The sequence below is a fragment of the Echiichthys vipera genome (genome assembly GCF_963691815.1).
Source record: "Echiichthys vipera genome assembly, chromosome: X".
Lineage (NCBI taxonomy): Eukaryota > Metazoa > Chordata > Actinopteri > Perciformes > Trachinidae > Echiichthys > Echiichthys vipera.
This window is the reverse complement of record NC_139825.1, coordinates 14,847,348-14,860,069: the sequence shown is the minus strand read 5'-3', so window position 1 is coordinate 14,860,069 and position 12,722 is coordinate 14,847,348. Positions and strand designations below refer to the sequence as shown.

At 39.4% G+C, this 12,722-nt stretch overlaps 2 protein-coding genes across 2 annotated transcripts in view; one reads left to right on the top strand and one right to left on the bottom strand.

The window, feature by feature from the left end:
- rap1gapb (RAP1 GTPase activating protein b) overlaps window positions 1-8,913 on the top strand; it is a 73,573-nt gene extending 64,660 nt beyond the window's left edge. Inside the window, exons 17-24 of the mRNA XM_083938908.1 lie at window positions 1,377-1,505; window positions 2,581-2,658; window positions 3,636-3,745; window positions 4,520-4,633; window positions 5,323-5,452; window positions 5,812-5,911; window positions 6,379-6,488; window positions 7,543-8,913. Coding sequence (XP_083795034.1) covers window positions 1,377-1,505; window positions 2,581-2,658; window positions 3,636-3,745; window positions 4,520-4,633; window positions 5,323-5,452; window positions 5,812-5,911; window positions 6,379-6,488; window positions 7,543-7,626 — 855 coding nt within the window. The 3' untranslated portion in view covers window positions 7,627-8,913. The remainder of the gene's footprint in view (window positions 1-1,376; window positions 1,506-2,580; window positions 2,659-3,635; window positions 3,746-4,519; window positions 4,634-5,322; window positions 5,453-5,811; window positions 5,912-6,378; window positions 6,489-7,542) is intronic.
- A 138-nt stretch (window positions 8,914-9,051) lies between these two features.
- padi2 (peptidyl arginine deiminase, type II) overlaps window positions 9,052-12,722 on the bottom strand; it is a 15,347-nt gene continuing 11,676 nt past the window's right edge. Inside the window, exons 9-16 of the mRNA XM_083938909.1 lie at window positions 12,648-12,722; window positions 12,200-12,307; window positions 11,943-12,094; window positions 11,683-11,830; window positions 11,441-11,534; window positions 11,253-11,326; window positions 10,257-10,400; window positions 9,052-10,071 (exon numbers count right to left, since the gene is read on the bottom strand). The exon at window positions 12,648-12,722 is cut by the window's right edge and continues 37 nt beyond it. Coding sequence (XP_083795035.1) covers window positions 9,838-10,071; window positions 10,257-10,400; window positions 11,253-11,326; window positions 11,441-11,534; window positions 11,683-11,830; window positions 11,943-12,094; window positions 12,200-12,307; window positions 12,648-12,722 — 1,029 coding nt within the window. The 3' untranslated portion in view covers window positions 9,052-9,837. The remainder of the gene's footprint in view (window positions 10,072-10,256; window positions 10,401-11,252; window positions 11,327-11,440; window positions 11,535-11,682; window positions 11,831-11,942; window positions 12,095-12,199; window positions 12,308-12,647) is intronic.

The window sequence follows — 12,722 nt, the reverse complement described above, 5'->3', positions numbered from 1 at the left end:
CATCAATGACCATTAGGGTGGTGGAGCGTAGCCTGGCCGCTGAGGCTTGGTAGTAGGAGCTGTGATTGTGTGTGCCTGATGAACGAATTAATGTCTCCTCATTAGGGAGCTGATGATGCAGTTTGCATGTCTCCCCATGGGCAGCATTCCCTCGCTGTTTTTGACACCTTTTGAAACCTTTTTCCATGCAACTTCAGAGAAACATATCCACCTTTTTCTCAGGGTCTGTCTTTAGATCCATTTATTCTCCATACAAGCAAATCATATCCTACACAACCTCTGTATAAATGTACTCCTGCTCCTGTCCAAAAATCCTGGGTTTTTTTTCTACCAGTAGAGAGACATTATGCCATTCTTTCTCTCCCTCAAACCTCCACAAACTGCATCTGCAAATATTCCCCACTGTCTTCCTCTGTCTGCCTCTGTCTAACCATCTTCCTTGCTTACACTGTATCTCATCTTTCCTTACCATGATGACACAAAACCCCACAATAGATAATTATTTAATAATTATATGAGATGCAACTTCATTCTCCTCCACCACAAAGGCTGCACTCTCCTCAACCTTCTGTGAACCTACGATCCTTTCACGCAACCTGTCCTTCCCACCTGTTGACCTGCACTGCCCCTAAATGTTCAAAAATAGTCTTGCATGCACACATGTAAGCACAAACCCCTCAGTTCACGTGCACACACAAATACTTACACACGTCTATATACATGCTTTTGTGCACTCAGATTCATCAAATTTATTTCAGAATATTCACTCATATTAGCACTTCACAATAGGTTCAACATGTAGTCACACAATATGACAAATTGAAAAATGTGTGAAATACATCTCGATATGTAATATAGTTATTGTACATATTAGTAAATATATAAGTTAAAGACCCTTTTAATTGCTGACATTTTGACTTGACACACTATGGAAAGCACAGGTGTTATTATTGACAATGGCTCAGTTCTACTTGTGTCCCAGTAAGCGATGACAGTGAGCCAGTATGCACAATACCAGGACTTGCAATTCAGCCATAATGAATTGTATTATCTACACTAATTTACGTTTTTACTATTGTGACATTTTAGAACATTTTCTGTTCAATAGGCCTATTGCCACAACATTCTGTGAATATTCATTATAAATAAAGTACACTCTGTGTACCTCTTACACAGAAGAAATCTGTGTATTTATTCAGTAACATGTATGTTGATTAACTTTTAAAATTGACTTAATTTGGATTATTGGAATATAGTTTAAGCATAGAGTCACGCATATGTGGTATAAAATGCTTTGAAAAATCAGTCAGTGTGTTGCGTTTCCACATAATATCAAAGTGGATCCACTGACAGTATCTCCTCGTTTCTCTCTGTAGCGGGTCATCCGCAGCAGAAGCCAGTCTATGGATGCCATGGGTCTCAGTAACAAGAAGTCACACACAGTCTCCACTAGTCTCAGTGGCAGCTTTACCCACAATCCCGAGAACCCCAAAACCCCAGGGATTGTAAGTAGCCCATCTTGGCTGACATGATGCCCACCTAACACACACATTCAGGATACAGTATCACAGCACAGTGGATAAATACAGACTGCTCTAACTCCTAGTCTTTCTTATTAGCAGCACTTAAGCAAATTACTCCTGTTGGCAAATTATATCACTTTATTTTCATCAGTATCATCGAAGCACTCGCTTTCATCCCAGACATTTTAAATCCACTCTTTTTGTACGAAAGCAACTTTCATTGATTGCCTTTTTACATTTATGTGTTTCTATTAATGATCGTTTTGGTTTATTGTTTGTAAAATGAACAACATAATTCATTTTCAGCATTCGATTCATTCTCGTCTGTTGAGAGAATATTTATCACCACTTACAGTGACAGTTAGATAGCTGTGAGCCCCAGTTGAGTCTCAATCCTGAGTCTTGATGTGAGCTCAATGGAACAGCTGTATGACTACCCAGACTCCCTCCCTCCTTTCTGCATTTTTGTCATGACTGTGTCCTCCTGTAAATGTTACAGCCTCTCTATGCAGCCTTGTTTATGTCCATATGTGGCTGCAGAGCATGCATGGCACTAGCCATAATTGCCAGGGGCATACTGTTCTGCTTGCGTCTCTTTTAAAGATGGGGTTAATTCTGTTTCAGCTCTTTTGGTATTAATTGACAGTATTCTGAGTTGGAACTAAATTAACCCCATTTCTGAAAGGACTATGTTTTCTAAAAGCTACCCTTTTGGATTTTTTCAGCTCTCTTTGCCACTTTTTCTCCTTCTGAATGCATCACCAAACAAACCTGTAACCCCTGGGGCAGAAACTGCAGACATGCCTGCTACCTCGATGGCACTCCATCCCTTGCTGTGTCCTCTTGTGTCTGGACCCCAGTCTGCTTTTGCTCTAAAATGCTTCTTGCTGTTTTCCTCAATATCACGTCTTTTCTGCAAGCTCCTTTTAAAGTTCTTTTGCACATGCTGTTTAAATTCTTTCTGCAGTGCGCATGATTGCTTATAATATGTTCTTTTCTTACCTTTTCAATCTCTCTCTCTCTCTGTGCTTCCCTTGCCTTGTCTTGTGTGGCTCAGTCATTGCTTGTTCCAGGGAAAAGTCCCAGTAAATATGGACGCCGAGGCAGTGCCATAGGGATAGGAACCATAGAAGAGGTTCACGTATATTTCTCCCTTCCATTGTTTACTGTTTTTGTTTCTGGTCTTTACTTGACTTTTTGTTATTATGTCTCATAATGTAAGTGTGCAGGTAGTAGTGTATAGTTTCAAATGTGCCTGTTTTAGTTCCTGTGGCTGTGAGAGCTTTTTACATATTGATACTCATATGATATTCATTTCGTCATGGTTTTAATTATAATTTAGAGTATCCCAGCCCTCTTTTATTGATGCATTCCGGTTTGTCTGAAAGGGAATGATCCATCATTGACTGAGGGATGTTATAGCTCATTTATCTTGCCTGCCATGTAAATAGTTTTGCAGGTAGATTAATTCATTTTGAAGTATTGCATTTTCTTGATTCATACATTCCATTGCAGCAGAGCTCAGTGCTTGATGCATGAATTCCTTCACTTCATTTTACTTTTAAATGTGTTCTTGAACACTGTGAGAGAGAAGTAAGAAATTTAGAAAAGAAAATTGTAAACAGACTCCAACTTATGTTCCCTATTCACAGTCACTCATTGATGAGTCTTAAATTAGTAGTCTGTACCAGGCATTTATACATTTGAACAAGTAAACTCGAGTCTAATATCAGTACCTAAAATAAAAACAAATGGAAAACCCAACAGGATGTCTCTAAGGGTGAAAGATGATACAATAAATTATTGAGACAAGAATCAAAACAAGATAATAAAAAATAAAAATCTATTAATCAGTTCAGTGTCATGGATTTTTTTTTTTTTTAAATGTTGCCGAATGTGTTATTACAGGATTTAATAATCCATCAGTTCATCCTTTATTTTGCAGAATATTTAAACATATTTCACTTCAGTAGCCTACTGTGTCATGTGCTATATATATATATATATATATATATATATATATATATATATATATATATATGAGGTGGTTTTGAAATGGCTACACTTTCCCATATTGTGTGTCTCACTTTCCCTTTCCCTGCCCACCTTCAGTCATTGATCATTCCTGGGAAAAGCCCAACCAGGAAAAAGTCTGGGCCCTTCAGCTCCCGTCGCAGCAGCGCCATTGGCATCGAGAACATTCAGGAGGTCCAAGAGAGGAGGTGAGAGGACAAAGCTGAGCTGATCAGCAGGGAGTGGGTAGTGAAGACAAAAGAGTGTTGCAACAAATGAAAGCAAGGACATTTAAATGAAGATACACTGTTTAGTATACTCTTGTTGGATGGTAGTTCCGATTGGTGGTGTGGAGGGGGGGTTGTTGGGGGGTATCGATATAAGTTTCTTCAGTAGGTTAGATTTTCAGAATATTTGCATGCATGCAACAGCTAACGTGCATGTATTTATGTTTAAAAATATCACACTATCTGTTATTAAATCTGAAACTGTGGAAATAATACAGCAGGATAAACATAAACAATATGATCCATATATTTAATAATATTTTCAATTGTATTTAAACCTACAACAGACTAAGCTGCAGCTGATTCAAAGTGCAAAGTGAAAAAAATAGAATCAGACATACAAACTCACATACATGAAACAAAGTAACAGGTGCACTTGGAGACGCCAACAAAACCGATGTGGATAAAACCTACTGCCTCCCACTTGTCATTGCGCTTGCTCGGTTAAAATGGAGCCCTTCATTTCATGTCATATTTGTGATGCAGCAATTGATCAGTGTGTGTCTTCAATGAGGAAACAAAAGTTGAACAGCAGTTTGTGGTTTGCGGCAGTTAAAAGGCTCTCTCTTCAGATCTTAAAACACAGTTACATGATGTGAATGCAAACATTTGTCAATAGTTTATCTAATATGTTACCTTATGAAATAAGCAAACTTACACTATCTTTATGTGCCGATCTCCATCCCTGTCCTGAAGCCGAGAGGTGTCACCCAGCACCCAGAGGACACCGGAGGTCAGCTTTTTTTCACAGGAAAACAAATCAGACAACTCCAATCACAGTTCTCCAGAATTCCCTATTACTAAGAACAGGTGACTATTATTTATAATTCATTATTTAAAAGTATACTATGTTATATTCAAACACATTGAGAAGTTATATGTGGTGATTGATCCTTTTGGTGGGTGCAGAGGGAATACTTTTGTGTAGATTAAAACAGCTACTCACTAATCACAAAATGCAAAGAAAAGACACATTAGAATAATTTTACATATCTAAATCTGAGAAAATTATGCACATGCACAGACTAAAGCTAATATGAGACAATATTGAATTTCCCTTGTGGGATAAATAAAAAGTAATTCTTATTCTTCTTCTTCTATATCTTCTGGAGTTAATTATAGCATTGCCATGGTATACCTTAAATAAACTTATTTATTTAATGTGGAAATGTCAAAAATATTGAGATCTACTGTAAGTTTTATATAAGTATTGCTGAGCGAGCAATAGAGCGAGAGACCGAGAGGGCTAATTTGGAGGGTCGCATTAAATACAGAACAGCTTAAAAGATTACGAAGCCTGGCATGCAGACACACTGCTGTCACTTCGCTTGAAAGTGCTACCTGAGGTGCTGTGAAACGCAGATGATTAATTAATTAGACTTTTGGAAGGAGGAGGAATAAATACAAAAATTTAAAAAAAATGTACTATGGATGCCCACATATATTCAGCATATGAAGAACACAAGTGTTTGTGCAGGTAGAGTGACACAGCTGTGTAGTTTGGCGATGTGTTGCAGGGCGCCGTCGATTCCCGAGGCCCAGGACCTTTCCCGTTCCTCCTCCAACGCCAGCAGCTTTGCCAGCGTAGTCGAGGAGCATGAAGCAGAGGAGGTGTACGACACTGGACTGGTGGGTGGAGGCAGGAGGAAAGATAACACATAATGAAAGTGTATTCATTCATGCCACTTCCACAAATACAAAACAGCAGGCAGCTTCTCACAGCTGACTTTTACTGCGGGGAAAATAATCTACATGTTCTTTACCTAAGCAATTGAAGCACAGGATGTGAGAAGGTTTGGTGGATTTCACTATATCCCAGTAATGACAGCTCTCAAAATGCGTTGTATAGTAGTACATATTAATGTGTTTATATTAATTTATTTAACTTGCGCAATCTTTGCATTTTGCTCTGGTTACGATTAGTCTGATTGTCTTTTATACATTGTTGGTAAAAAGGGAAATGTTTCCTTCCTTTACCCCTCCTACAGGAAAGTGTGTCTTGTGTTACACCACTTAAGGGAGACTCATTTGTGTACAGCTCTGCAGTGGAGTACAGTGTATGCAGTACCAGTCAGGAAAGTTTTCCAGGTGAGTTTTGGAGAAAGGGGCATATTTCTGGGTCAGTGATAGCCTGAAGGTGTGAGAAACATGTTACCAAAGGTTGTCTGTTTCACGTATCCAGAGTATCTTGGGAAAATCTAGATGAGACAAATCTAAGAATAACACTCTCTGCTTCCCGAGCAATTAATATCGGAACACCCTTGAGTGATGAACTTTACTGCCAACATCAGAAGGCCTAGTCCAACTTAGCAAGCTCTTCTTAAATTAATAAAGTTTACTATGCCAAGTTCATCCTTGCAAACTTATCTGTGATTCCCACTCAACTTCTGTTATGCTGCACAGTCTTATAAAAAATAAAAAGAAATCACTGATGATTCAATCTGAACCATTAATCTTTATTATATCGATATTCTTTTCAGGCTAGAACAGCTGGCAGCATCATGTTCTTGAGTTTATTAACCATGACAGCCACGCATCTGTCGCCTTCCTCCTAGCAGCTTCTCGTCTTCAGCAGCAGCTGGACGGAGTGAAGACATCAGAGCCAAAAGGGACAGACAGCCAGCCCAAGACAGAGCGCCCCTCGCAGGAGCACAAGTCCTCATCGGTGAGACAGATTACTTGTCATCAGTCATTAGGTGACACATTAGTGTTTTACAAAGTCACTGGGGAGAATGTTCCCTCTGGTTAATTGTGTCAGTAATTTATTTAGAAGAAAGACCAAATATTCACTACTTCCAGCTCAATTTTGTGAAAATGTGCTTATTTTTTCTGTTTTATGTAATATCTTTGGCTTTTGAAGATGTCAACTTGAATGTTTTTTTACTGTTTTATGACATTTTATAGACTAGACAGTGCATCAACAGGAGTCTGCAGTCATGCTAGCGGCTCTGTAAGCTTGCAGTCAGAGACAGCAGTGCTTTGAGCTAAATGCTAACATCCTCAAAATGAAAATGTTCACATAGCAGGTTTAATGTTCACTGTGTTAACCATCTCAGTTTTACAAGTTCTCATGCTAACATTTGATAATTTGCACTAAACACAAAGTACAGCTGAGGCTGACTGACATTCGTTTAGCAGATATTTGAACATAAACCAAAGCATTGGACAAATGTAAATGTGCTAGATGGATAGTTAAAGAATCACCAACATTCAATTTAATCCATCCAATAGCTGTTGTGACATTTTACTCCAAATGACACATATGAACCTGCCGGTGGTGCTAGAGGAAAAGTCAAGGGGTCACAAAAATCAATAGGATGCATCATGAAAGTCTGCAATTTTTTAAATTATTATGTTAAAGCCAGGCTGACAGTGCGAGCCTTACAGCTACACCTAGCATGGCTAAAGGCAGAATACACTGATGAATCAATAATGAAAACAATGATTAGTTGCAGCACTACTCCAATGTTATGTGTTGTTTCAGGTATGTTGTATTAACTGTGACATCTTGTTTCCATGTCTGTATGCAGAACTGGTAGCCACACTCCTCTGATCACTGCACCGACAAACCTTTTTTAGGTTAGACATAATGTTGTCAAAACTTGGGCCTACTTATTAACTGCATGAGCATTGCTATGAAGATAATATAACCCCTTGTTTACCTGCCTGTCCTTTATGTCCATCTATGCATTTATCTAATTTCTTCTCTTTTGTCTCAGCATTCCCATAAGAGGCATCTTTTACCAAAAATGAGCCAAGGGTATGTCAATTCCACCAGTGACGCAGAAGAGGACCAGATTTAGAAGCCAGATGCTGGTAGATCTTCCTTGGCATGTATCTGCTGCCTGTCATGACAGACACATCCAGATCCATGGACATGTACCTACATCGCCCTCATTCCAGCTCCATGTGGAACCCTCCTTGAAGGCTCAAGGCAAAGGAAAAAAGACCTCCACTCCCATGCAGCATCACTAGGGACTGCCATGCGTCAGCAGGCGTTGCAAAATAGGTTTGACTGTCTGCTCATCCTCCAAGCCAGTAAGCTCTGAAAAATGATTCTTACTGTAAACGCTCAAATGTGTGTCCTCTTTAAAAGATCAGGACTTGAACAGGGGTTTAATCCTGTGACTAAAGGAGTGGGGAAATAAATCAAGGCCGATCGCACAACTGGTGTTTGTTTAGCTTATGAAACAGTCTATAGAGAGGAGAGTTGCACCAGAGAGAAAAATGTTTTTTTGATTTTTTTATGTCAACCTCACATCCCACTGTGATATTGTGCATGGGTTAAACTTCGATGTACCGGGTTTGTGTGTGTGTGTGTGTGTGTGTGTGTGGCTGTCTGTCGGGCCACTTTTTGTGTTTTAATGATGATCTATTCATCTTCTTCTGAGTATTCTGCAGTGGATATTTGTTGTGTTTTACAACAGCTTCGATAAATCTGTCATGTTTTTTGATGGGGGGTTCTTCTGTGATGCTGTTGTTGGTAGTTGTAATAGCATCAATCACCCTCTAAGTGGATGAAAGGTGAAATATACAACAGAAAAAAATGCATCTGCAAATTTTAAATTCAAACTTTAATTGTCTAAAAAGGTCTGTAGAAAAAAATTATTTTAACATAACTGTGGACTATTGCAGTTTATGATTAGAGTAAAACGCGTAATTACTGTAGGGCCCCAACCAAGCAACATGCATCCTCAATCCACACTTCAAGGTACTACTGTTTAGACCTTTGTCTCCCAATACTTTGTGGCACACTTGTTGATTTGATGTCTGTGTACGGGTGTGTTTATTCAACGGTACTGTGCATGGTGTAAATCTGCTTGCCAAAAACCTCTCCTCTGTACACTGGTGCGATGCTTGACATAGAGGTGTTGTCCCTGTGATTTGTGTTTTTATTCAAAACCAGCCAACATCTCCAGATGCAGTGCACATTTCTGATAAGAGAGCCAAATGCCACAGTTTCCTACTTTAGTTGTAAAGTGTAATATATGTAAGTGACCCAAGCACTACTTTTTCAGGGTTATTTCAAAATGCTGACCTTTTTGAAAAACCTGATTTGTTGCTGAATATGAATTACACTGTGACTCGTCTTATAGTTGCCTTTCTGATGATTGTCTCGTGAAGGGCGGGGGGGGGGGGGGGTCACATTTCAAAAGGCACTGCGATGCCAGCTGGCCTGAATGTAAAACTAGGCAGACATGTATTTATTTATACATATTTGCCACAATGGATGGTGATACTGCGTCGACTCCTGTCCACAAAACGCTGGAGCCTGAAACAACTCACCTTTCCTTAGCGGAGATGCATTTAAGACACTGGACCAAATGCAAAAGCTTATTCGTCAAGCTGTTTATAGCAACAAATAACAACATTTTGCATTTGACTACAGAAAAATGGCATAGAAAAGGAATATGTAATACATATTGTATACATATATTCATTAAAGCCTTTTTTGAACAGCTATAATTTAAAAGGGTTTTCCTCTGAACTTTGGAAATGCTTGAGTAGGTGAAGTACGCCCTCTTGTGGCTCTGTATTATTATATCACATCACTATGTGGTACCATTCATCTAACTGTGCTTGCACTGTAAACCAACAGCCGGTCCAAACCACAACAAGACCTGGAGTGAATCTTCTATGTGCTCAGTTCAAATGATTGTATTTCTGTTCTTGTCAACAGTCTGCTTAAGCCCTTGGTCAAAGACATGTTTGTAAATATTGCTTTACATCCTTTTCGTAAATAAAGTTAACAAAAAATGTTTAATAAAGATGAAGATGCAAAACAGTTGCCTGGGGTATTTATTCCTACATAAATGTTGATGCTAAGTGTGGAAGTATTTTGAAAAAGAAAAAAGCAACATGTATTGCAAAATGATAAGAAAATTAAGTGTTTCATGACTCTATGTAAGGCTTTGACAATAACAAGTTAAGTTAAGGTGCTATTGTTTTGTTAAACAATCTAGTATTTCTAAAACCCCTCTCTAACCCATCTTGACCCACTGTCCAGTTTTTGTTCACATCTCCAGGTTCCACCACTTGAAGTGAAACGGTTCCCTGCGGACGTTGGAGCCACAGTGCACCTCTCCCAGCAGTTTGTGGTAGGAGGCGAAGTCGTCGATGAACGTGCAGCTGAGGCCCAGGCCCTCCATTAGGGAGCACATCTCAGCCTCTAGGGCACAGCGTCCATTAACCTTGGGGCCAAAGGGCTTTGGGATGCCAAGGTTTTTTCCTAAGACGATCATGTTTACCTGGGAACAGATGCGACAAATCATGAGGCTCAGCTATACTTACTGAGGGCTTGAACGCCTCTTAAAGTGCAAACAACCACTGGAAAATTCAATTCAAAAGTCAACAAAAACCTACTCCACCTCGCCACATCAAACATCCCAGGCAACAGATAAAATACTCAAACACATGCAATATGTCTACACACCAAGTCAGGGTAGTAAGCCACTGCTCTGTATGTCTCCTTATGAGCCTCCCACACTAACTTGAAGAGAATTGGCAGGTCGATGATGTCCTCGTCGTCCAGGCCCAGCTCTCTCTTCAACACATCTCTGTTCCAGTCGATGCAGCTCTGGAAGAGAACAGTCAGTAAAAAAGACATCAATTCCACATACTGTACAACTCACACATTTTAGAACTCATTTTGCTCATTACATTCTGTTCTGTCTCTTATAAGTAAAACAGTTCTCAAAACCAAAGACCTTCACAAAAAATAAGCAATAAAAACTAAACAAAAAAAAAAGATCAGTATGTCATGTACTAGTACTCAAGATAACCTTTGTTTGACTACTGCTGCTGCAAATAAAAAGTTCACTGTGGCCAAAAGTATGATAATAACAGCAGTAGAAGTAGATTCTGCTGCCTCAGACACACCCTTTGCTAAAAGGCTCATAAAATCACTCATATAGGAAAGCTATCTGCTGAGAAAACATTTGGTTACAAACATGTCACACTGATGTTCAGTCCTGCTAGATTGTCTGGGGCCTCATGGTTTTGCTTAATTCTAATGAAGGGAAATCATCATGCCATTGCACTCAGACCGTACCCACATCCAACACCTTTGGGATGAACAGAAATTAACTGATTGTATCAGACAATATCCCCCAACAACAGTGCTCGTTCTCGCTAATGCTCTTGTGGCTGAATGGAAGCAAATCCCTGCAGCCAGGTTCCAAAGCCCAGTGCAAATCCTTCACATAGAGTGGAGGCTGTTATAGCAGCATATCAACACCTATAGTTTTACAATGAGATATTTAGCAATAAGATATGAGTGTAATGTCTGGTTCTCCTCATACTTTTGGCATTAAATGCAGATAACGGTACATCCCTAGGAGCAAACCAGGTTTTCTATTTGGATTTTCGCAGATTGAACTAGTCTTTCTTTAGCATTTCAGGTCTTGAGTCTAACCTTACAATCACTCACCTGTACGTAGTTATTTTCACCTTGTAGACGGTGATCACTAAGTATGTCATCCAGTGTTATCGATTCTTCTTTACCTTTTTGGAAGTGATTTACAGAGTGTAAGAATGATATGATGGGTTTATTCATTGCAAAGATGCACATTATACATTTGATTATTCCACAGATAACATTGTTGAAGATGAACCTACCGTCAAACAGTTTGGCTTGTCCGTGTCCATCATTCTGTAAGCCTCTGAATAGTTTGTAGCCTGCGTCTGGGCTGGCCAGCAGCAGGCGGAAGCCCTGTGCACAGAAACACAAGAGACAAAGATAACAACAGCTGTCTCGCTGTCCTGAGGGCTTACCCAGTAAATCAGTAATAGTTAGCGGCTTCCTGCCTTTTAACTATTTGAATAGTCAAAGTGGTTTCTCTTTAAAAGGGAATATTTACCTTTTTGTCAGGTGCAGGAACAAAAGTCATGAATTCATCTACATGGCCAACATAGAGCCAGTCAGAGAACAAAGCAATGGGATCCTGAACCTTCTGAGCCCACAAGAAGTCTTGAACTACTTTGGTCATGTTCCGTCCTTTAGTTGCCCTTGAAGAAAGCGAGAGATGCACGTATGTTTACAAATCTTCAGCAACATGTTCTGTTTCCTGTAGTACCCTGCAAAATCAAGGACTTATCTCTGCATCTGTTAAAAACTCACGTAGGGAAGGCCACTCCAATGATGATTCTGCCCAGGGGATAGTTTCTTCCATTCACAGTCACAGGAGGACTAACCTCAAGATTACCGAATGAATCCAGACTGCTCACATCTTTTCTCTCGGCCACCCTAGTCACATAGCCAAAGTCGGGGCCCTGGAGACATGTATTCACAAAATGATGCCACCATCAGAGCCTGTCTGTGTCTGAAAGCATTTTGTATCTACAAATACTAGATTTTGAGAGAGATTTGAGTCTTACGAGTAGTTCCTTATATGGGAAATCCTGGAGATGACCATCTCGAGGTGAATCCAGAACAACAGGAAACCGCTGATGAGGGGAGTCGATGTAGCCAAACTCCAGCTCATCCTCAAAAAGAGTTAGTTATATTATAAAGATATTCAAGTTATATTTCTGCTGTCTTTATATTTTAGTTCCTACAGACGCTTTTAAAAACAACACCAACAATATCTTTATTAATGTTTAAATGTGTTTTCTGTGTGAATGTTTCAAGTAAGTTGGGGGGTTTAACGTAAGTTCTCTCTCATGATGTGGTTAATGTGACGTTGCTAATGCTATTTTAATGTTTCCAACTTGCCTTTTTCAAAGAATGACGTCTCTTCAGTTGTCGCTCATTTACCAAGAAGTTTTTTTTTTTTTTAAATGAAATGCCTGAATGTCTAAATGAAGTGACATTCAGCTTTCTTACCTGCATCCAGCGATCTCCTCTGTTCAGATACTCGTGACAAATTTTAAACTTGTATCCACTCTTTGCGACAAGGTT